Source organism: Prinia subflava, chromosome 2, assembly GCF_021018805.1.
Source record: "Prinia subflava isolate CZ2003 ecotype Zambia chromosome 2, Cam_Psub_1.2, whole genome shotgun sequence".
In the NCBI taxonomy this organism is placed as follows: domain Eukaryota; kingdom Metazoa; phylum Chordata; class Aves; order Passeriformes; family Cisticolidae; genus Prinia; species Prinia subflava.
This window is the reverse complement of record NC_086248.1, coordinates 107135766-107160053: the sequence shown is the minus strand read 5'-3', so window position 1 is coordinate 107160053 and position 24288 is coordinate 107135766. Positions and strand designations below refer to the sequence as shown.

The following is a 24288-nucleotide window of genomic DNA, read 5'->3' as shown; positions in this document are numbered from 1 at the left end:
GTGAGCCCCGCCCTCCGCCTCCCCGGGCTGCCAGACAGCGCCCGTGCACACGGGGGCACTGCCCGGAAGGGAGAATCACCCAGGCATGGGGAAGAGGGGCTGTGAGCCACAAATGCTTGTTAGCGGGTCTGAACAACTTGTGAGAGAGCTGAATCCAAAAAACACTGGCCTGGCCTCACTGGTGGTTGGCGTCTGTGCTGCAGGCAGAGTCCATGGGGAGGGACTGGAGCCTCAAAGGCAGAGGAAACCAGGCAGTAAGGGTGGTGATCAGGTGATGGGAGACCTCCTTTTGGGTGCACCACTCCTGCCCTGATGCCTTCCAAAAAACAATTCCTTTTTACCACACTTAGTTATCATTTACTTAGCAGTTTCTGTACGAGTGCTCTGCTTCCCCAGGCTGGCTGGGAGGCCCCACATCAATCTATGCAAATAGGAAATAATCTGCATTACTGCTGAAACCATCCCCAGACGGTGAGAGTAGCTTTCACACTTCCAAGATGCTGGATAAAACCTGTCCCACACTTCCATTTACTTCTTCCAGAGTTACTTCTCTGTCTTTGAGTTGTTAATGAGCAGGGGGAGAAGGGGACATAATGCTGCACATGACTTGCTCAGTTAAAAAAAACAGAGTTTGCACACGAAAAAATTATGGGTTGCTCCACTGGCCTTACACAGCTGTCTAAGGCAAGACCTGGGAGGTTGGACTGAGCTTGGGTAGGAGCCAGATCCAGACCCTGCCCTTCCTCTCAGCTCCCAGGCCTGGTCTGACTCCGTGGCCAAAGGTTCGCCTGTCTAATTTGATGCCCACTTCACCAAGGGAGAGGGATTTTCTTCCTGCAGCAGTCACAGGCTGCTCCTGTTAATCCTGTCAAGGAAAGAAAATCCCACACGTGTAGGAGTTGTTCAGTTGTGATTTCAGTTCATGTTGCTGAAATAACATCTGATCCGCGCTCGGGATCTGCATACAATGCCTCATTATACTCATTACTCCAGTCCTTATTATCTGCATTGCAGATTTCTTCATGGTTGTGTTGTGCAATTATCTTTTTTTAGAAAATCGTCGTCTTTTATGTACTCCAATGAGCAATAGATATGCAAAACCTCTTGTGCTCCTACAAAAGAAGATTGGGCTCTGCTTCCAAAATATGCATTATTTCTTTCATTCTTCATCCTGTAAACTGAAAAACACATTTAGCGTGGAGAACTTGGCTATTATTGGCTTTGTTTTAGAAGCACCCACAATCATTTCATAATTCTGTTAAAAATAATACCCGTAACTTTTAAAAGAAGTAATGTCTGTGCTGAATCCAAAAGAAAACAAGTGAGTGCTGACAATAAGTGTGCACAATGCAGGGATTTATGCAGCTTCCCCCTCCAGTTGTCCTGGGACTGTTTGGGCTCACTTTGTATCCCCAGACACGAGTACTTGATGGGATACCCAGCCTGTGGACCTTGAGCACAGATCACCATTGAACTGTGCAGTGATGGAGGTTAGGAAAATGTCCAGGAAAATCCCTTTGAGAGCTTCCAGGCCTCCAAATAAGTACTCGGAGGGTTAAAAAAGAGATTTTCGCTTTAAGGAACAAGCTGTTTCTGGAAGGGGGTGATGCCACCAACCCTCAGACCAGCCTGTTGTGGTTGGAGGTTGGAGGAGTTTTCACCTTGGCATTGTACAGCGACAGGGAGGGGGAGGTGATAATTTTCCATAATTTTTGTTGTTAAAAAAAAACTCTCATAAAAGTGTGAGCCAGGCACATGATGCAGCAAAAGCTGCTCTCCGGAGTGCTTGTGTATCCCATTATTTCTATTTCAGGTCACTGCCACAGCTACTCAAGGACAGTACTAATTCCTGAGTTCCCAAGCAAAGGGAACAGGTTCACTCTTTGGCAAGGAGTCTGGTATCCTTCCCTGCCTTCTCCAGCTGAGCTCTCCTGCTGCATAAAGATGGCAGCTTCTGCAGTCATAGTCCACAGTGTGAAGACCTGGGGTGGAGAAACCATTGGAAAGGGTTTTATTTTTTGTGGGTGATGAAAAGGAATGGGGTGAATGTCAGTTGTTTCCCATATTTTCTGGCAAACTCTGAGATTGTACAAACCACAGGAGGGGCCTGTGTCACTTGGGATATGTGTATTACTGGATATCACATGCATAACCACAAACACGGGGGTTCTGTTTGGAATATTTTGTTTTCCTTCTATTTTTAAGTGTTATAAGCCATTATCACTTCCACATCCTTTGCTGGTGGAGAGGCAATGGGCTGTGACAGATGATATCAGGAATGAGCACCACTGCCACTCTCCTACATCTCCCCTCCATTTTAATGAGCTGCGTGTTCCCCAGGCTACACTCCCAGCTCCAGACACTCCCCCAGACCTGGGCTGCTGCCCTGTCCCAGGAAAACGCTGCAGCTCCACCCCTGTCCCTGCGGCTGCAGCTGGGGGTGTGCCTTGGAGGAGTTTGTCCCGTTACTCAAGAGGGGCTTTCACTTCTTTTCACAGATAAAACTGTCCGACTTCGGCTTCTGTGCCCAGGTGTCAAAGGAGGTCCCCAGGAGGAAGTCCCTGGTTGGGACACCCTATTGGATGGCACCGGAGGTGATATCCCGCCTGCCCTACGGCACTGAGGTGAGCACAGCAGGCACTGCAGAGGGGATAGCCCAGGAGGGGATGTCCCAGCTCCCTGGGGCACTGAGGTGAGCACAGCAGGCACTGCAGAGGGGATATCCCACGCCGTGGAGCTCTGTCAGAGCCATGCAGTTCAGAAGCATTGGCACAGCTATGCTAAATAGCAGCAATTACGTTTGCCCCAGAGTGCTGCATCGTGCCTGGTTTGAAAGTATTTCCTCAGGATGAAGTTATTAAATAACAACTCCATTCAGCACTCCTAGCAGTGTAATGCTTTTCTGTGTTTCAGCTTGGGGTGCTGTAGTAAAGGAACCTGGCCTGATTTGCACATTGTGAGAGGCCCTTTGGTGCTCTTTAGTATCAAGGCTGCAGTCTGGAGCTGGAGTCACGGTGTGCACACTGCATGTGCCAGACCAGCAGCCGCCTCACACGACCCCCTGCACAGCCCGGTCCCGTCAGTGTTTGCTCAGGGCCGCCGCTTTCATCCACCTAAAGCCTCTCATTCCTTTCCTCTGCAGGAGTGCCAGCAGAAGCACGGGTCCTGTAGCTCCCAAACTCAGGCCCAGCTGGGTGGGTTGCATTGCCACCCTCTGTGGTAGGGTTGGCCTCCACGTGGGCTCATTCCTTGCAGTTACTGCTGTCATCAGTTGGGAGAAAGGGGTAGGAAAAGCACCTCTGTGGGAGCTGTTTGAGCACTGCCAGATGTTCTGAGAGAGGCAATGCACAAGTTTTAACTGGAACTCTTCAGAAGAGCCCAGCAAGGTGGGGAACCTGGCAGCTCTGCAGTGCCATAGCCCTTCCATTAGGCAGCTGTGAGTCACAGCAGTGCTGCCCCGGCAGCCTGGGAAGAGCAATCCCTGTGCCGGCTCAGCCTGACAGTGACTCACACAGCCCCAGGGGGACGCGGCTGCCTCTGCTCCTCGGCGTGGGGACGGAGCTGCTGCCTGAGAGTGCTGAGAGGAGCGGCTGCAGAGCTGGGCCCTGCCAGCAGACAGAGCCAGGGACGCGGGTGTGTTCACACACAGGGGAACGTGCACATACCTGTACAGATTGTGGATATCTAGAGATACAGATAAGCCCGGGGAAGGGGAGATGAGCTGAGCAGGAGCTGCTCCATCCTCACACTGCTCTGGCACGGCACAGTAAGAGCACCCTGCAGGCACTGCTCCCCACCCAGGATCTGTGCTGTTGTAGCAGACATTTCAGAGATAATAGCATCAACTATTATTAGCCTATTCATAGCTTAGGGGGATTATAAAGTGCCTGAACTTAGGGCTACATTAAGTTTCCTCACCAGAAGGGAAAGGGAAAAAAAAAGGATTTAAGCTAAAGGATAGTGTTGGCAAAAGAGCAAACGCAGAATGAACTGGCCCTGGCTGTATTTGGGCTGGCAAATGACAGGAATTACATCCATCAGAGGACTGGGAATTCTGGAGAATCTCTGCAGCAGGCCAGGAGTAAGAAAAAAAAAATTTTGGTTTTTTTTTGAGCTGGAGCTGAATCACTTTCCAGAGGTCTTACATAATGTGCTACCTGTGCTGGCTGTAAACAAGCCTGGGTGTAGTGAGTGCGTTCATTTGCCTTGATGTCTTGAACAGAGTTCCCATAGTCTGTAAGCTCCAGGGGAATGGAGTAAGTGATTTCACAGTAGCTGAAGTGTACCCTGCTCTCCAGCAGCTGCAGCGCCAGCCTGGGGTTGGCGTGCAGTGGGTGCAAATCAGTGCAGCTGGAATGCAGGGCAGCAGGACACAGCCTCTCCATGCCAAGGAGCTTCCAGTGGGCAGCGCCCCAACCAGCTACAGACCCAGGTTTGTAAGCCCCTGATAATCTGTTTTGTCAAGGCACTCACTGCTCAGAAGAGAAACCATGGTTGGCTGGTTAAAACAGAAAGATGGATGGTGCCGGCTCTCCGGACTGCTGCCTTGGGCTGGCGGCAGGCAGCAGCATGAGCCAGCTGCGGGGTTTGCACGACCCCCAGTGCTGAGCCCGTTGGCCCCTGCACTGCCAGCAGTGCTCATGAGCCCCGCGTGTGTTCCAGGTGGACATCTGGTCCCTGGGCATCATGGTGATCGAGATGATCGATGGGGAGCCCCCCTACTTCAACGAGCCACCGCTGCAGGCCATGCGCCGCATCCGGGACAACCTCCCGCCCCGCGTGAAGGACGTGCACAAGGTCAGCCTCCCCCTGGGGCCGGGGCTTTGCACAGCCCCACGCTCAGTAACACTGCCCCAATGGTAACTTACATCTCTAAGGGGCCTCCTTGAGCAGTGGGTGCTACACAGGACTCCTGGGGGTGGGATTGAGGCCGGAGCCATCAGTCACGGCCCCCTCTTGCCTAACCCTGGCACTGCCTTTGCAGCCAGTGATGGCAAAGGGAGCTGGGCACAGCCCCAGGCTCTCTGTGCTTCCCACCCTGCCCAAGTGCCAGAGCAGCTCAGCTCACTGGCCCTGCTGCGGGTGGGTTGGTACATCCATGTGAGGTGCCAAAGCCTTTGGGCACCTCCCAGTTTGGGTGTGTTTCCATCAGACCTGAGCCCTCAGCCCTTAGTGCTGTTCTGCACCCCAGCGATACCCAAATACTTCAAACATCAGCGGCACAGCAAAGACCCACAGCCCTTCAGATCAGCACAGCAGTTGCAGTAGGGAAGATGACAGTGTCCCTTGTCTTCCCAAGAAAACAGCATGCACAGAGCCAGCGTAGCTGGAAGCGGGTGCTTTTGTCCAGCCCTAATGCCAGTGTGGTGTTGCAGGTCTCCTCGGTCCTCCGGGGCTTCCTGGACTCGATGCTGGTGCGGGAGCCCTCGCAGAGAGCCACGGCACAGGAACTGCTGAGACACCCCTTCCTCAAGCTGGCTGGGCCCCCCTCCTGCATCGTGCCCCTCATGCGGCAGCACAGGCATCGCTGAAGCTCTTGGGAAGAGGTCAGTGCAGAGCCTGGCTCACGGCGTGTGGGAATGCCAGCGGCTGTGTGGGATCCGCAGGCAGGGAGGAGAATACCTTGAAGGAAAGCAGCCCTGTGGAAATGCCACAGTGTATAGAGAAGCCCAAAGGCCAGGCAGTGCTCTCTGTGCTCCCGCTGTGCCAGGGACAGGGAGCAATCCCGGGCACGCTCCGGCGCTCCCAGCACTGCCGTCTGCTGGGCCAGCCGGGCACAGGCACCAATGCCAACGCTGGAAAGGTAATCTAGCAGAGGGGAGCACAGCCAGAGCGAAACACCTGAACTTTACTGCAGGCTACGGCACTTCTGTTTCACAAGAACACTTTTCTGACAAAACAAAGCACTTTTTATCTCGGTCAGAGCAGCGCAATGTATTTTGCAACAAGTTTGTAATTTTCTGTACAGTACGTTTTGATAACTTGCAGTACTTTGTCATGTAACTGTTGTGTTGGTTGAAGTAATAAGTGTAACTTAGCGAGAATTTGAGAAGATGAAGTTTCCTACTTTTTTTAACCCTTTTGAAAACAGGAGAAAAAAAGAAAAAAAAAATAGAAACCACAGACACCTTTAGGAAGTTGTAAGGTTTTGCAGATTTCCCATGGGGTGAGGAGGGGGCTCATCCCGCCCTCATGACAGCTGGAATAGCCAAGGATAGCTGATGCTGGCAGGAGTGCCTGCCCTGGGGCACTCGGGGACAGTGGCAGCCCCAGCTCTGCTGAGGGCCAGCCACGGTCAGGGGCTCCCTTTTCCCCCCTCCTGGGCTGGGGCCACCCCTCTCTTTTGATGCCACCACAAGGCCGGTTCTGCCACCACAGAAGCCTCCTCTGTTTCTGTCATGCTCTGGCAGTGGAGAGGGAGGGCAGGAGCTCCTCCTGCCAGCCCAGAGGGAGCGCCGGAGTTCAGGCTTGGGATGTGCTGCCAGGCGTTTGCCATAGAGGAGGAGTCGTGCTGCTGTCGAGACCTTGCTGAATGTTGATGCAACAGTTGACTACTGCGGTACAATTTTGTGTTATTTGTTGGATGACTTTGCATGTTAACTGTAGGCCTAAATAGATTTGCCTTTCAAATTTTTAGAAGTGCTTCATAATTATTTCAACGAGAAACTAATTTTATTTATTAATGATTAGTTGTTTTTAATTACATATAATACAAAAGCCATGTTTTTCAAGTTTGGGTTTTTTTCTTACTGACCTCATTTTATGGTATCTTTAAGAACCACAAAGCCAACTTTGTGAACACACAGTTTCTTTCTTACTATGGAATTTCATAGTTAATAAATTTATTGTTATTTATTGTAGTAAATTATAACCAAACATCTAAACCTGGCAGGAGCTGTTGCTTAAAGATCTTCCTCTGGGAGAAAAGAGTTGCCAATGGTAGAGAAGCTCCTTTAGTTCTGCCCTTAAAGAATATTTGGAGGGAGAGAAGCAATTAAAAAGGAAACAGGAGATAGGATGATCTGGAACACGGAACAGCTGTTGTTACACCAGTGTCTTATCCCCACTGCTCTCTCTCCCTGCCCCTGTTTGCACATTTGAAGAAGACGCTGAGGAAAATGTGTTTGGCTGCCGCCGCCCCCAGCTCCCGGAGCCCGCCCAGCCGGGAGCACCCCCGGCCTCCCAGGGCTCTCTTTTGTAGGCTTGACAACTCAGGAATCCAGGCTGCACCACTCCAGGCAACGGCACAACTTAATACTAGCCACAAAATGACCTTTTTTAACCATCTTTGGATTTAAATAAAGGGGGGCGGTGGGAGTTTTTTCTTCAATATTCAGCACATTTTAGGCTGTACAAATGAAGAATTTTCTGCAACTTTCTTATCATTAGATACTTTAAGCAGTGTTCATCAAGTTCACTGAGAGTTTTGTCGATTTCAAAGGGGTTTTTTTTGTGAACACCAGCTACTGGTGAGACAAATGCACATGCAAGTTAAATAAATTCATTAATAAATACTTCAAGTTTCAGTGTGGTGTTTTTTTTCCCCCCCATGCCTTTTCTCTACTTTAGAGATTTGACTCAGTCCCACAGTACTGGACCAAGCAGATAACAAAGAAAAAAAGTGCTTATATATATGGATATACATATATACACACACACACACACGATACACTTGTATGATACACATACATATATACAAATATAAATAAATAGTGATTGATGGAGCTGCCCCAAGTGATTTCTAAGTGCATTTCCACCTTCCTTTCTCTGCCCCCTGAATAATCCCTTTCTTCTCCTGCCTCACACATCCCTGATTTTTAGCTCACAGCTGCTGGTCTCTCACACCTGCTGCCAGCAATTCCTGCCGGCTTCCCCAGCAGCACCAGTCAGCCGATGAGTCTGCAATGTCATTTGCTGTCTTCAAGTCTTACAAATGAGGATTTCTGTTACTTTTGGTTTCTGATGTCAGTAAATACTTCATAATACATTGCAAAATGTAATGCCATCACCTAAAAACAGACAATTAAGGCATGTGAAGAGCATCCATTCACTCCGAAGCTGAGGCCATGCTCCAGGTACGGTGGGATATTCCAGTGGAATTATTCCCACCCGTCACCAAGGGATGATGGCTTTCTCTGAGCTCAGTTCTAAAGCTACTCCCAAATACTCCTGATCGTAGCAGCAGAGGCCAGGACATTTGCTGGCTATATCAGCCCCCTCCTCAGCAATACATCAATAATTTATAATTAAAGTTCTAATCACAAGTACTCTGTAAGTCATTAGCAGCTGCTTTAGTAAGTGCTTAATTATTGCAGGTCCTCACAGAGCTCAGTAGGGTGATAAGGTTATTTATCCACCTTCTACTGCTGTGTTCGTAAACATCTATAAAGCAAAGCTTTCAATTTGCAGCTCACCCATAAAAAGCCATCAATAAATGAAAGCTAAATAAAAAATCACAACAAAGTGCTGCCGTTCTCAAGATGCTGCTGTTCTCAAGATGCTGCTGCAGTTTGACAGGCAGGAGGGAAGCTGGACAGTGTCTTGCATAAATAATTTTTCATAAATAGGCTTGAAAAGCTTAAAGCAATGGAGAATTCAGATCAATTTCAGTAAATGTGAGCAAAAGGATGGAGAGAATTAAAAGATTTAAAAGGTTTTCACCCAAAATCTTAAATAACTTTTTTTTTCAACCAAGATACATCAGTCTGGGATACAAACTGTCACTGAGATGAAATTGTTTCTTTTTCCTTTCATCCCCAAAAAGGTAAAACATTTTAGTCCAACAAAAAATATTTTCTATCAGTTCAGAAAATTAAGAATAATTATTGCATTCCTAGAACTCTGTTCCTAATAGCTCACAGACACACTCACCCCCTGAAGGTGATGCCAATGCTTCCTAAGGGAAACCCTCACTGACCTGAAAAGCAGCAGAAGTCCTTCAGGCAGGCACAGGAGCTGCATCAGCGTTTGGGAGGGTTTGTCCCCATCCAGTGGCCACTGCCACCACCTCAGTGCTCTGGGGTCAGGCAGGGACAGTCCCTGGGAGTGCCCTGACAGTCAGGGCAGGATGAATTGAACACAGTTCACAGAAGGCACCACAGATCAGCCTTTTCTCCATCTTAAACCCACACAGATGTTTGGGGCACCTCCCTGGTACAGCAGGCAGGTCTTGCGCACAGTGGTGCAACTGGAGAAGCCACAGCAAGGGCCTGGAGCCCGGCAGCAGTTTTACTGGACAGGGCACAGCCACCTGCCAGGGGATGGTGTCCCCAGCCAGTGCCCCTCCTGCACTGCCACTCAGCACTTCCTCCACGCCCCCGGTCCTGCTGCCTTCAGCAGCTCCATGCGAAGCCCCTGAACTTCCCCCTCCTCCAAGGGAGGAAGCAGCCAGGTGGGAATGTCCTCTGAGTGACCAGGACGGCTCCAGTGGGGCGCAACCCCTCCCTCTTCCCCACAGCCCTGTGCCAGAATGGCCTCTCCAGGGGGAAATGGCCGTGGAGGGGCTCCTCTGGCATCTGCAGCTCAGCTGTTGGCTCCCTTTTTGTGTTTCATTATTCTCTGGGATGTCACAGTGGCAGATGTGCCAGGCTGATGGGAGCTGGCTGGGACAGCCCTCCTGGCCCCAGGGCAGACGAGCGTGAGGCAGGACAAAGCTCCTCTCTATTAGGGATGAACCTTTAATCCTTTTATTCACCCTCCTGCTACCTCTGGCTTTTTCTAATTGCCTCTAGAAGAACCTTTTGTTTTGTTTTTTAATTATCAGCTTATTGTAGGCAGTGGCACTTGGTCAGTGTAAAGCTCACCCAGGACCCTTTCCCTGGAGTTCTAAGGGAAAAGGGCAAAGCCACAATCATCCTTAGTGCCATAATTTTGCTTTTTGCATCCAAATGAGAAAACAGAAAGCTGAGCATAGCATAGAAATGAGACCAGGAATTAGGCAGGACTAAAGGAAGGCTTATGCTGCATCCAAAAAACCATAAATTTCAGAGGAGACTACAGCATTAAAGAAGAGTTAAGTTTCTCCTCTTGCCTTTTTCCAACATGGAAATTACTATTTTTCTTTGATTGACATTTAAGCTGAAAGAAAACAATCAAGCCTCTGAAATAAATCAGTGTAAGAACAAGGAAGTGTTTTCCATACCCTAAACTGACACAAGGGCTGGACTAACTCCTGCTGAGGCAACACGGGAGCCCAAAGGATTCAGTGGGAACTGGACAGTACTGGGAAAAAAACACATCACTGCCCACACAACACACAGGAAACACAACCAAGAGACAGAAGAACATTAGGGACAACCAGCAAATCATAGAATACTGAACCACCATCGTGTCTTCACCAAGCCATTTGCAGCAAAACCACTGCTGGAATAAATCCTACATGTGACATCCACTCAGATGATGTATTTGTGTTCTGATTCCATCACAGAAGTGAGTACAAAGCATTACCTCATTTCAAATTAAGAAGGCAAATCAAGCATTATATATGCACATGTTTTAATTGATTTTAAAAATCGTCTACATTTAAAGATCGATTTCAAGAGTTCCTTTATATTTTTTTCTGTTACATTAGATTATACCTGAATAGTCTGCATAGTAACCTCAACATTACTGTTTTCTTTTTGTCTTTTTTTTTTTGTTTTGTTGTGAAAATTATCAGTTGCAGGTAGCAATGTAACATCTCAACCACAATCACAATACGTGCAGGATGCCCAGCCAGAAGCATTTCTCAGTTGACTTGCAGTAGCACGGCACTTTATAATTTGTGTATCAGTACTTTTTTTCCTTTTTTTTTTTTTTTTCTTTTTTTTTTCTAAGTTTAGTTCAGATGTGGCTCAAGAAGCAAAACCAAACTTTTTTCACTCAGTCTCAAGTGTGGGGTCAGCTCCATAGCTGTGATCTGCCCCACTGGAGTTACTGACCTTGATTTTTTTTTTATTTTTTTTTTCCAAAGCACACCTGCATTTGCCTCCATGCTTTTCTTAACATGAGTGCAAATTCAGGGATGTGGTTTGAGTCCCTTCATTAAAGGGACTGAATGAACCCTGTGCAATGGCTTTCTCTCCCAGCCCTGCTTCCTGCATGGACAGGAACATGGAGGGCTGAATGCTCCAAAGGTGATGAAGGGGGAGGTAAGAATCTCTTAAGGTGGGAAAAAGGGAAAGAAATAAATAAAATAGGAAAGTTAATTGTGCTCCCAGTGTGAAACTCTGACATGTGAAGCATTTCTGTATCCAGATGATCAGCCCAGCTGCTTAAAGAAGGTATTCAAACCACCTACAGACACCTCAGACACTGAGTCTCGTTACAGAGTCTGCGTTGAAGCCAAGCCTTAGCCTGAGTGTCTCCATGAAATACTCAGGATTAGGTGCTGTGAATACCATCCCTTGCCCCCTCCCAGGACCTTTCCTCGCCCACAGAAAAAAGTGCTTTAGCTTTTTCTACCTGATAAGTGCTGGGGTTGCTCGGTCGTGCTCCCTATCCCATGTGTTTGTACTGAGATCTGTCCCGAGGGATCTGCACCTGGCTGGCTGTCAGCTTGTGGTGGATGTGGTAAATGCCGAGGGTGATGACGATGACCAGCCCCAGGATCAGCCCCAGGATCAGGGGCAGGGTTTCTTCCAGCTGCTCCCTCTGGTCCACCGGGCACTTGTGTTCTGCAGGGGAAGAGAGAGGGGAAGGAGGGACGTGGCTGAGACTCTGCCGAGCTGAGCTGCCGTGGTGGCTCCCCGGTCACGGCTCCGCGCAGGACGGAGCAGCCGCAGCCGCCAGCAGAGCCCTGGGGAGAAAATCAATTGCTGTGGAGCAGAGTGGAAGCAGTCACAACGCAGGGATGCAGGGAGAGGCTACATCTATCAAACCAGCCCACACACTGGAAAAACACTTTATGGCCGTAAGTTCAGCCCTCTCTGCCACACATCAATGGCCTCGCTGGGGACGGGGCAGCCAAAGCCCGAGCTCCTGAGTGACCAAAGAACTGCTTTGTCTGTTCACTTAGAGGGTCTGGAGAGGCCTCAGCATCAGCAAGTCTTCAATTCTGCACCAGACTCACCCCACACATCATCCAGAGGTTCCCTCTCCATCTGCAAGTTGGCAGAGGTCCAACAGCACCGCTGCCCCTCTCCATGAGTTCCCTGCAGACCCGGCCCCAGCCCCGGCAGAGCACACGCGTGTGTCTGTGTCAAAGAGCACCCTGCATTGTCCATCAGATATGGCAAAGGATGGGCCCTGCCAGTGTTCTTGTCTCTGGCTGATGAGTCTCTGCTATAGCCTGATAAACCACTAGAAAATAGTGATACAATGGGAAAATACTTTTCTGTTGAGCTTGGAAAGGCCACTAAGGTCAGGAAACATGATACACTGGTAATCCTGGCTCAGCTCCCTTCCACTTCCAGAGTCTACTGCAGGCCTGAGTGACAGGATCGTGATGTGCTTTTTTCCCCACAAGATTGTTGCATCTCTGTGCTGATGGACAGGCAGAGCCCGTGCTGCTGAGATGGGACCGCCAGGCTAAAAAGAAGAAAAATGCCAGTTCGGGGTGGGGGGAAAGAAAGAGTACGTGATACAGGAAGGGCAATTCTCTGGCTCATTGTATTAGAAATGTGCTGAAAACAATGACAACTTTAGGCAAAAAAAAAAAGAGAAAATAGAAAGGCTGTGTGTTAGATGAGTGAATACAAAGGGCACCACAAATTCCCCCCCTTGCTAAAGACTGTCCAGATGGGTTCCCTGGGCAGCTGATGGCAGAGATGTGCAATAACCATGAAGAGCAAATGCTCCACAAATCTAACAGCATGTGGCAAAGAGCAGGAAAAACCCAGAGACCCCCAGGCCCAGGCAGGAGGTGACAGCAGAGACCTCTCTCCAATGGTGCCGGCACCACCAGGAGCTTCACTGTGTCCTGGAGTGCAGCCTCCTCCCAGCGATCCCATCAGGAAACATTGCAAGCTGTATATGAGGTGAAACAAAAAAAGGCAAAAGTGAAATGTAGTCTAACACAGAAGAATGTCCTTTTTCAGTTCCAGTTGCTCACTGTTTCACCAGAGGAGTGATTAATCACCAGGACTGTGGCACAGGCGATTCAGCAATTGCTGCAATGCAGGGGTTTTGTTTGTTTGTAGTAAGGAGAATGGGGGGAAAAATCCTGATTATTACTTAGCTCCCAAAATTTGGTTTCTAGCGCTCTGTGGGATTGTTCCCAGTTTAGGATGCTAAAGCCTGAGCAGCTCCCAGGGACACAAACCCAGGCTGAGCTGAGGGCAGGAACAGCCACGCAGGGGCGGTGCTGTGGGCCAGGGCAGCCCTGACCCCTCTCCCCACAGGTACAAACCCAGCACTGTTCCCATGGGAAGGATCCAAGCTCCAGGAGCTCCTGAGCACTCCCCACACGGCTGCAGACAGCGTGTGCTGAGGTGCCCATGAGCAGGAGATTGCTGTGGCTGGACACTGATTTTTGCTTTGAAAGTGGCTTAGCTTAAACCCTAGAGAAGGTGGAGAGAAAGCTGCTGGAAACCCAGCTGAGAGGACTCCCAGCATTTGCAGGAGAACAGGTTTGATGTGGGGAGCTGCAGCCAGTGGAGAAGGCAAAGCCAAAAGCACCAGTGCAGAAAACAGACCCAGCTCTAAAGCACCCACTTGTAACATTTGAATGCCACCAAATTCTGCCAAAGCAACCCGGCTGCAGGGCACAAACCACACCCGAGGACATGGCCAGAGATTCGTGGTGCACAGAAAGCCATGGCTGTGTTTAAGTGTCTGTGTCACAACTCAAAAGGGTGTCAACTCCTGCAAGCAGCCACGGAAGAGAGTTCTTTATCATGACACTATTTTAAAGAGGATTAAAATAAAATAAAAATAAATAAAGCCAAAAGGAAGGGGGAAAACAAAGCCAAGCAAAGGTGTCAGTCTCCAGCAGCACATCCCAAACCCAGCTGGACCCGGTGCATGTCCCCAGGCAGAGCAGCTGCCTCTGCCCTACCCACACCTCCTCCTCTCCAGAAACATCCATTTGCTCCTTCTGGAGCAGACCACCGAAGAGCTGGGCTCTTTGGAGACTGCAGGGGGAATGGGAATATGGGGAGCCAGTGTGGAGGCACTGGGAAGTGCTGAGCACAAACACATCTGCAGCAGCAGTGAGGCTCTCTGGGTGCTGACTGCTAGGAGGATGAATTCATGTAATGTTAAACCATTATAATTTTACAACAAATAAAAATACTTTCACATTTATAACAATGTACTTTTTACAGCATTTTTCACCCCAAGAACTCAAATGAAGGGTTTTTCATCCCAGGAATTCAAAGCAAAGGCACTGAGGGGTCCACAACACAGCAGGGAGGCAGGCAGGCAGGCAGCAGGTATCATTCCTGCTCCATCAGCACAGGAAAAGGCAAAGGGGGAACAGGAGGGGAGAAGGGTTTGCATGAAGTCCACAGCAGACAGATTTTGACATTCAGCCACCTCAGACATAGGTAGGTTGATGTTTGACAAATGAAAAACCACTGCACTGGGAACAGATACGATTTCAAAATTAATGATCCTGCAGCACAACAACCCTTTCTGTCAAATTTCCCCCAGTATTTCACTCCAGGTCACAGAGATCTCAGCACTTCCCAAATTACTGGGGTTTACCCTCAGTGCAGGGAGGCGAAAAGGTCCCTGGCAAAAAGAGGAAGTTCAGGCACTGCTGGGAGTTCTGCTGCATCCCAAACAGTGCGGGGTCACCCCTTTGCCAGGGCAGTGTCACCCCCTTGCCAGGGCGGTGTCACCCCCACCCCTGCCCCGTGGAACACCCACTGCAGACGGGTACAGAGGAGGAGTTCAGGTACATTCCTCGCTGTTCCTTTGTGCTGTGCCTCCTCCCAGGCTCACGTACTGCCACGGTTTCTATGGTGAGTGCTCGTCCAATTCCAGTACCAGGCTGTGAAACCACCTAAGAGCCCATTTTCCTCTTGCAGAATCCTTCTGCAGAGCAAACCCAGCAAAAAACCTGGCAGAAGGCACAGCAGCCTCCCTCAGGCACGAGCCTGAGCATCAGCACAGGGATTGTCCAAAGGGGTGGAAAAACAGCCCAGCTCTGCCCAGCATGACAAGATTTTTGAGATTTTGAGATGGGTGTTTATAACTAAATAGCTTAAAAAATTAGAAAAAGAAAGACCAGGTGCTTTTAAAAAAGCAGCTGCATACCTCGGTGAAAGGACCCTTGAGAAAATGTGGCCCTCAAGTGGGAGGTCTCAGCTCCCTCTGAGCCACCCCAGGATCCCAGTCGCTGATTCTCAGCCATTTTATCCCTTTGTATTAGTATTTTTCATCATACTGCTTTATACTCAAATTTTTAGATGTAAAATTGGAAGAGCTGACAGTTTCTCTGGGGTTCTTTCATCAGTTTAAGCCTTCTCCCACCCTCTTGATCCAGCTCTCATTTTACTCATTTTCTAAGCTGAAAAATGTACACACACTTCCCCTATTAAAAAAAAATAAAATAGAAAACTCTGAATGAAAAAGAAATAGTGCTGCTTCTGTATTGAAAAATGAAAATGTAAATAAATAAATAAATATGGACTCATGGAGGTTGGAAGTAATGTCTCAAAAAAACAAACAAACAAAAAAAAAACAAACCACACACCAAAAAAATCTCTAGTACGTGAATTTAAGCATTTAAAAAAACCAAAACACAATCCGATAATTCCCTACAAGCTTTTAAACCTATCCTTGCCAGGACAATGTCCTGAATGAAGAAACCTTCTCCCCAATTCTTTGTGGAAAAAAGGCCCCAGCCCTCCTGCACCTTTGGTGATTCTTCTGCTCTAGCAGGTCTCTTTCTCTGCTCTAAAATATTTTAAAATGTTCTGTAGCTTGTTCATAATTAATAGGAATTTTACCTAATGGGAAATTAATGAACCAAAAAGGAGAAGGCTAATTACTGTAACTTGAGATTGGCAGTGATTCTCAGACCCCACAAAGGATCCTGCTCTGCCGTGTGTGTGCTGAGGGTGAGCTCAGCTGGTGGGAACGTGCTGCTGGGAGGGCAGCAGAGCCCAGGATGGCGCTCCATGGATAAATCCCCTCTCAGGATTGCTGGCTACCCTCTCCAGGTGCTCTCTGCCGGTTAACTTCCAGTGGAATTCAACAAAAAGGAGTGTAATTAAATAGTGAGAGCAACAACAACAGAAAACCCCATTGAGCTTGACAAAGAGAGAAGCCATTCTGTCCTGCGGAGGAGGAATTCCCTCCGTGTGTTTAAAGATTGCTAAACCAACATCATCTCTTTGTGTGCAGGAGAAAAAAACCCACCAAACTACAGCAACTAAAGAGAAAACAAAATAGAAACAAATTTGCTGCCTGACAGGAATGAGTGTACCATGAGAACAGTAGATTCCTTCTGCAATGAGCCCCGAGTTTGGTCGTTTTAACTGGGAGCTCTTGGACTTCACAAGTTTGGTATCACAGAGACCCAGACTTGCATATTTTAAACACACTGTTCTCAGCCTCCAAAGTCTGCTCAGCCGAACCCTGAGTGCAGGAATCCAGGATCCACAGAAGGAGAGGATTAAGCTACACCAACAAAAAAACCTACAGCAAACTATTAATTTCTACCTTTTCCTCCCTGTAAATCTACGAAAAATGTGGTACTACTTTGATACAAAAAAATCCTGCCCACAGATAAAACCTACTCAGTATTACACTGGCCTTGCAATGAGTAATTCAGGCAGGCAGAGCTCTGCCAGAGCCAGCACATGCAACAGCACGGATTTACTACGTCGGTGAGAGGATGCGTGTTGTGCGTGCAACCACTCAGCTCTGCAGTCAGTGCTGGGCTCTTATTGTGCTCCAAAATATTCCCCACACACAAAATAATAAAGCTGCACATTTTTAATGCTAGGCTTGAATACCACCATTTTCTAGCTTGTTATTAAAAGAGTTGACTATTACACATTTTATTTGCACCTGGTTACAATAAAGGGCTTAACTGATTTTAGTGCTAAGGCAGCACTGTGGAATGGGACTGGTGTTACCTAATCCAGGTGAGCATGACTACACTGCCTCATTCAACCTGACGGGAAAGCCGGGGGGAGCCAGGGAGGAGGAGCACCATGAGCTCCTTGGGATAAAGGAAGGTAAAACTGCAGGAATCCTGTCCCATGGCAGCATTGCTGCAGACTCCAGTGCAACCTTTGATACAAACAGCACGTTTTAACTCAGGTTTTCTTTTATCCACCGTGGATGTTAAAGAATCCCAGAAGGAATGGCATCCCCGTGTTTGGTGCTGGAGGAGCCTCAGTGAAGTCCCTGTTACGCTTCCTTCACCCTCACAATGAGCATTAATCAAACTGAAGCCAGGAATGTGCATCCCCGGTGTCTCCTGCCATTTCTTCCTCAGTGTGCAGCAGCCCCAAGAAGCCCCTGGGGCTGCACTGAGGCATTTTTGTGCTGCAGAGGAGACACCGCAGCCTCTCAGGGCTCCCCGGGGATGCTGCACTGGGGCCTGCTGGCAATCTGACTCTACAAGTCCTTACAGAAGCCAATGTACATACAATGATAGCCCATGCTTTGGTAGCTGGGCTGAATTTGTAAAGCCTTTTGGAGGGCCACAGAGGCAAGGAATGGGTTGGAGGGACTGCAGGGAACACTGGTAATAGGCAGCAGCAAGGGGAAGGTTGCTTGGAAAAGGTGAGACCCCAGTTCCTTCAGTACACTGCAACATCCCCAAAGGCCGTGGCAGCATCGGTCGTGGCAGCATCAGCACCTCGGGGATGCAGGACGTGCCTCTGCCTGCTCCTTACCTTCACTGAAGACAAAATCCGCGGGAATGTCGAAGGGCTGGAGCCGCACTTCCGACAGCAGGAGCTGCACGGACTTCTGGTGGTCGCTGGAGACGAGGGAGATGGTCTGCTGCGCCTGGCACTCGTAGGAGCGCCCCGCGGGGGTCACCAGGGCCGAGAGCCGGTGCGAGCTGGCCGTGTGCTTCCCGGCTGGCCAGGGGACACACACGCGTCAGGTCCGGCCCCCAGGGGCCTCCACCAACAGAGGCGACGAACCGAACGGGCGGGTGACACGGCCGGGGCGCAATGCGGCAGCAGCGGCCCTGCTGCCCCTGGAGTGTGCTCCCGGGATGGGACCCTGCTTTATGTGACACCCCACAGCCAGGGCAGGGTGGCGTGATCGCCATCGCCGTCCCGCACCGGGATCGCCTCCTGCGAGCGGGAAGGCACAGCTCCGGCACACAGGACTGCACCACAAAGGGCAGAGCCGGCTCTGCTGTCGCAGCGCCTGGAGTCCATAGCACCAGAGAAATGGTTCCCGCTCACAGAGACTCAGGGTCCAGCCTGGGACTGTGCCTGTGCTCCCTACAGCTGGGAAACAACCCTTTCTGAGCTGCCTTGGGCTCTGAATCCAGGGGGGAAGGAGCAGTGCCATAAAGGCTTTCCTGAAAACACAACGGGACCGTTTCACCCAAGTATAAATTAGGAGAAAATATTTTCCCATCACACCAAGCTTGTTTTGCAAGGGAAGGCCCAACGTGGCTGAGCTGGAATGAGGGATATCTTCCACCGCCCGCTCTTCTGCAGCCCTTTGTTCCCCTCCAGCAGCACAAAAGGCAATTAGTGCTTCGCATGGGCAGGGGCTGATGAGGCACTGCCAGCTCCTTGTTTTGGGGACTCAAAGAGTGGAAGCACCAGTGGGAAAAACAGCCCCAGAACCAGCATGTTTTATGGCAACACCTCTAACACCCTATTCAGTGGAGTTGGAAAATCCTGAGGGAGAACGATTCGCAAAGGACAATATTTAATTTTTCAATCCAAGCCGGCACATTTCTGAGCCGAAAAGAAATAAAAACAAAATGAAAGCCAAAAGAATGGAAACCCAGTGAGAAAAGAGGAGGCTGCTAGGTGCGGAGGTGTGTAGGGATATGATACTAATGTCAATCTCAGTTATCTTGGGAACTGCTGCTTTCCCACCATCATCAGGATTAACCTCAAAAACAATCTCCCCACAGGAAAGGAGACAAGCGTTTCCAGACCAGGTGTCTCCCCGCCCCACCCCTCGGGCCCAGGGTCCCACAGGACAGCCCGGGCAGCACAGCAAACCGGCAGAGCTGGGCTCTCCCTCCCACGGCAACCGCGGTGATTAAAAACAAGGAAAAAAAAAAAAAGACGGAAAAGAAAAATTTATACTATGCGGTTTAAACCCGGCAGCTGGTCCCGGCTTTGTCGGGAGGGTTTCCTTTATCTCCTAAGCTACACTTAAGGAGTACCCCGCGGGGTGCTCCCCTCCCAGCCCGGCCCCGCGCTCGCCCGCCGGGATCTGCCTTAAACCCCGAGCCCCGGCGCTTACGGCTGACGGCATCCTTGAAGTAGGTGCGCTCGGAGGTGTCGTAGGTGAACTGGATCCGGCTGAGCCTCCAGGACGCCTCCGGTCCCCGGGACGTGTTGTGCCCCTCCTGCCGAGACAGGGCCGGTCAGGACCCTGCCTCGCCCCCACCCCAGGTCCCGGCGTGCAGGAAGCCCGTACCTTCAGGAAGGAGAGTTTGAGGGTGTACGCTTGGTCCAGCCAGGAGAGCTCCAGCTCCGACTCGTTCGTGCCGCACTTGCCCTTCATCTCGGCGCCCCGCGACAGCGGGATATCGGCTTGCTCCGTGATCAGCTGCAAGAGGGGAGCGGGGCTCAGCGGGGCGACCCCCGAGTCCCCCGGGCCCCCCACCGCCCCGGCTGAAAATCCTCGGAGGGGGTAAAGGACTTTCCGAAAGTCCCGGCAGATGTGTGCGTGTGTGTCCCCTGCCATCCCCGGTCCTGCCGGAGCCCTGGACCCCCCGGGCCGCCTCCGGCCCCCACTCACATCCACATAATTGCTGGCCCACACGTCGTAGGGGACGATAAACTTGGCGGCGAATTCGGCCATGAGACACGTCGTCCGGTTTTCCCGCACCACGAAGATGTCCTTCTCGGGGTTAGGGGAGAGCCCGGAGAGGTTTTCAACTTCTTGCTCGGCGGCCAGGCGAGCCGCGGCGTCTGCGGGCACAGCGGGGCTGAGCGCCGGCTGCCCCGGGCCCGGAGCCCCGAGGCTCTGGCGCTCACCCTAACATCCCTCGCCACCCCGAGCCCGCTGGAGCAAGCTACTCTATCGCGACGGGGCGGCCCTGTCGCGATAGAGCAGGTGGATAAGATGTGGCAGCCGGTGGCGGTGCTGCGGGACCGGTGTCGTGACAGCGCCGAGTCTGTGTCAGCGCCAGCGGCTGCCTCGTCGCGACAGGGCTCCGTGTCGCGACCCGCCACCCAGGTACTCACGCAAGATGAAAAGCAGCCCCGGGAGGCGCCCCCCGGCCATCCTTCCTGCTCGATCCCGGCGTGGCCGCGGCTGCTGCAGCTGCTCCGCCGAAAGGTCCGCTCCAGAGAAAAGAAAAAAAAATTAAAAATAAAACTGAGGGGAAAAAGAGCCGCACACCTCCTTTTCTCAGGAGCCGCACAGGATGCAAAAACGCTCTGCTGCGGAGTGGCGGGGAGGAGGGACGGGGAAAGTGTGTGGGTGTGCGGGGAGGAGGAGGAGGAGGGGAGATGCCGGCGGAGCTGATGGAGCGCCCACGCCGAGGGACGGGGCGTACGCGCAGCCAGCGGGGAGGAGGGAAAAAGGGATTCCCCCCCTCCGGCGCCCCGCCGCACCCGCGGAGGGGCTGCCGGGGATCCCCGCGGGCTCCTCGGGCCGCCCGACGCGCGGCTGGAGCGGGGCCGGGCTCACCCTGAGCGCTCCCCGCTCCCCCGGCAGGGCCGGCGCTGGGAGCGGGGCCGGGATCCCCTCGCCCCGGGGAAGCGCCGCCTGTCCCCGCCGGAGAGGCCGGTGGGATGGAGGAGGGGAGCTGCCGGAGTGCCGGCTGCTCACGGAGCGTCACTAATTTCGGTGAAGGCGAACAGCTGCTCCGCGTGTTAATTTAGGAACAAACGTGCAGCTATTTTTGTGTGGCAAGGTCAGAAGCAAACCCGCATCCTTCTGTGGGCGGCCATCGACACACCTGAGCGCTGAGATGTGACAAACCACAACGCCCACCGAAACACAAAACCCAACAGCCCGAGAGGGTGCTTTAAACAGAGACAACACCGCCCGTGCGGGGCGTTTCTGGGGGGCACAGGCAGGAGGTCGCACCTGGGGTGCGCCTCGGAGCTGGGACACGGTCCAGCTGAGCCGGGACACTCAGGGGTTTGTCCCTGCCAGGGCTAAAGGTGCGAGACAGCGAGGCCCGGCGCTGAGCGGAGAGGGGGCTGCGAGGCGGGGTGAGAGCACGGAGGGCTGCCCGCCCCCTGCCCTGCCCGCTGCGGGACCCTCAGCTCCCCGCCAGCGCAGCGCCTTCCCTCCCTCCCTCCCTCCCTCCCTCCCTCTCAGCCGGGGCAGGGGCAGCGCTGACCCCCCGGGCTGTCGCAGCGGGGCTGCGGGAGCAGCGGGCGAGCTCAGCCCGAGCGCCCGGCTGCGCTGCCGCGCCGAGAGGTGCGAGTGCGGCCGACTCCAGAGCTGCTCCCTTGCTCCGGGTGATGCGACGCCGAAATATTTCTTCCCGTCTCTCACTGGGACAATTTTTTTCTGAGCTTTAACGCGCTGCCACACTCGCCCCGGGACCAGGAGCACATCCAAATATTTACGATTTGAAACGACACCAGTCCCAGGAGCAGCGGGGATGAAGAGCCTTACACCGAGGATGGTGTTTTGGTAAAAAGCCAAAGGGGTAGCAGCAATCCGGAGTGATGGCATCACTGGATTCACTACCAGTTCACATTTCTAGTTCAGGAAGAGGCATCTGGAGGAAACGGTCCAAGGTTTTGCGAAGCAAGATATTGCAAGGTGAGTTTTGATTGTGGGCAGCTGCTCTTTCTCTGCTAGGGCACACATGTGCAGAGAGGGGCTTTCTTGCTGGGAAATGGCTTTTTTAAACAATAAAACCTGATACTAAAGGAACACATTGATTTTTATAACTATAATGTTGAAATTCCTTTTCTGCTTTCTGTACATATTAAATATATTCTGACCATTTCCTCTTTCTCCTGTTTCATGATGGAAAGCCATTCCTGCACACCCCCTAAACAGAGTCAGACCTGTGCCAGTTGTGACACAGGATTAACCTATGGATAATAATTTCAGGGGACTATATAAAGAAAAAAAATCTCCTATAAAATATAAGCTGTGACTGCACCAGGCTGTATTCCTGTGGTGATTTTAGTGCCTGGCTTCCTCAGGTCCTGATGAGCTCAGTGTTTAACTACCCTTTATCTCCTTCTCTAGCCCACTATTTAATTTCCAGCCTTTTTGAGGTTTCTAGGTAGCTCTTAAGTCCCGAAATGCACAACCCTGAGCAGCCCCTGCATCCAGCCTGTGCAGGAGGGTCCAGGGAGCAGCTGGGAGAGAGCAGCTGTGCTGGAGATGGGGGCAAGGCTGCCCCACAGCACAGAACTGTGCTCCCCCAGCTGCACGGCACAACAACAAAGCCCTCAGCTCCAGTGACAATTGCCACTTCCAGCCTGCAGAGCTGCTGCGTTCATCCCGCTCTCTGTGGCCAAAAAAAAAAGGGGGAAAGGCCTAAGATTTCCTAGCACAGAGCAACCTCCAAAACATAGAGCAGAAAGGTCTCACCCGAGTGAGCCAGTGCAGCATCAGCCACCCTGAAATGCTGTCACCAGGGACAGTTTATGGTCCCAGACTAGGTCACCTGAAACCAGCCCTGCCACCTGCCCTTACCCCCAGCTCTGGAGACTGCCCGGGTATCTCTGGAGGCTGAATCCCCCTTCCTACCCACAGCTTCCAGACATAACAACACTTCCCAGCCTCCTGGAAGGGAGCACACAGCACGGTGACAACCAGGCTGCAGCACCGGGAGCACTACTGACACATCCAGCAGGAACAGGGCTTTCCATCCAGTTGTGTTACCACTTGCAGCTGGTGTCACTGGCAGCCCCTGGGCAACAGCACCTGGAGTCTGCAAGGAAATCAGCCCCTGAGGAGTCTTTTGGGTCCCTGGTGGTGCCGTTTAACTGCACTCAGGTGGTGCAGGGGTTAAATAGGCCCCCACCTGGAAACAGCCAAGTTAATGACCAAGTCCCAAATTACTAGAAGTGAAAGAATAGCAGGCTGCCTATGAGGCCAGGATGTCATGACTCCCCCATCACAGCTGAGCTGAATTTTTCTGAAGCGATTCAGAGAGGGAAAATCTGACACTTCCCTCGATGAAATTTCACTGAAGTGGAATCTATCACTCTGGCAGGGAATGACATTTTAAACTGCTTTAACTCAGTATCAATGTTCAAATTGATTAGCCTATTTCATCTCAATGGAAATTCTCACCTCATTACATTAGCGGCCAAACTTCAAATAATTTTTGAATCAAACACTGCTTAAACAGTATTTCAAAACACTTAGCTGACAAAATTCATCACTTAATTTCAAATTACTGCCTGCATTTTATGCTAAATTGCCAGCGGATGAAATACGTATCGGTGTGGGGAGCTGAGCCTGGCAGCTGAGGTTTGCTGCTCGGCAGTTTCACAGAAGCCCATTTTTCTGTCTCAGTTGATGGATGTCTCGCTCCTGGCTGAGCAGGGAGCACAGACTCAGACACAGGCTCTGGACAGTATTTTCTGTCCTTCCAAAACCCGAGTTTTCCCCTGAGGGATGGGACGCTCACCAAGGAATTAAATAGGCGAGTTTGATCTCCCTCAGGGAGGGCTGTGGGCTGAACCCAAGCCCTCCATTCCCAGTGGTTTCTTTAACAGGTAGGGCAGGGCTTTCCAGCCAGGCTCTAACTGAGCCTAAGATGCTTCACCGTCCAGTTCTCTCCATACCTGGTCTGTCATCTGCTTCTCCGTACAGGCTAAAAACCACTGCAGTAAGCAACAGTGTAAAATTCCTCACTCATGGCACTGTCTCCGCCAGCTGTGTTTTAGAGAACATTTTAATTAAAAATCTTAACAAAAATCCTCTCCAGCATGCTCTGAAAATGCTTCTGCTCCCAGCTCCATCCAGCACTTGAGGCAGGCTTAGAGAGCCGCTCTCAGTACACAACTTGTCTTTTAAAACATTATGGATCATGAAGGAGCAGGAGCTACCTTCATAGGCTGTGGCATCAGAATAGGAATTCTGAATACTCATCACAAGTCTGCTTAAACCCTGCTTTAAACATCTAAGGATTCACTGACCTTTGTCTCAGTTGCTGCTACACTGCACTCAGTTGCTGCTTTTCCAGGCTGTGCTGCTACACTCCACTTGGGCAGTTCTCTAGTGCTGCACAACGCTTCTACCACTCATATGAAATTAAAAAAC

At 51.1% G+C, this 24288-nt stretch overlaps 2 protein-coding genes across 7 annotated transcripts in view; one reads left to right on the top strand and one right to left on the bottom strand.

Moving 5' to 3' along the window:
* The window catches only part of PAK5 (p21 (RAC1) activated kinase 5), a 159598-nt gene extending 153854 nt beyond the window's left edge, over positions 1-5744 (top strand). For all 5 annotated transcript variants that reach the window (XM_063391484.1, XM_063391483.1, XM_063391481.1 and 2 more), the window contains 3 exons: positions 2499-2624; positions 4663-4797; positions 5376-5744. In XM_063391484.1, the coding sequence (XP_063247554.1) occupies positions 2499-2624; positions 4663-4797; positions 5376-5531 (417 nt within the window). In that variant the 3' untranslated portion in view covers positions 5532-5744. The remainder of the gene's footprint in view (positions 1-2498; positions 2625-4662; positions 4798-5375) is intronic.
* On the bottom strand, positions 7-24276 carry LAMP5 (lysosomal associated membrane protein family member 5). 2 transcript variants are annotated; one of them, XM_063391490.1, is made up of 7 exons: positions 20280-20457; positions 19831-20003; positions 19507-19638; positions 19330-19435; positions 17778-17966; positions 11443-11654; positions 7-1178 (listed from the first exon to the last, which is right to left on the bottom strand). In XM_063391490.1, the coding sequence occupies exons 1-6, from the start codon at positions 20317-20319 to the stop codon at positions 11476-11478; spliced, it is 819 nt and encodes a 272-aa protein (XP_063247560.1). In that variant the 5' UTR covers positions 20320-20457; the 3' UTR covers positions 7-1178; positions 11443-11475. The 2 variants fall into 2 exon arrangements, with proteins under 2 accessions (XP_063247560.1, XP_063247559.1); XM_063391489.1 differs by lacking the exon at positions 7-1178 and adding an exon at positions 24165-24276 and having other exon boundaries at positions 10478-11654; positions 20280-20378.
* Positions 24277-24288: the final 12 nt, after the last annotated feature.

Bases quoted from the DNA above. Each gene is read 5' to 3' on its own strand.
- LAMP5 (XM_063391489.1), bottom strand. From the start codon at position 20,319: ATGGCCGGGGGGCGCCTCCCGGGGCTGCTTTTCATCTTGC. The intron at 19,639-19,830 runs GTGAGTGGGGGC...CCCCTCTTGCAG, and splicing joins GGGCCAGCAATTATGTGGAT to CTGATCACGGAGCAAGCCGA. The intron at 11,655-17,777 runs GTAAGGAGCAGG...CTTCCCCTGCAG, and splicing joins GGATTTTGTCTTCAGTGAAG to AACACAAGTGCCCGGTGGAC.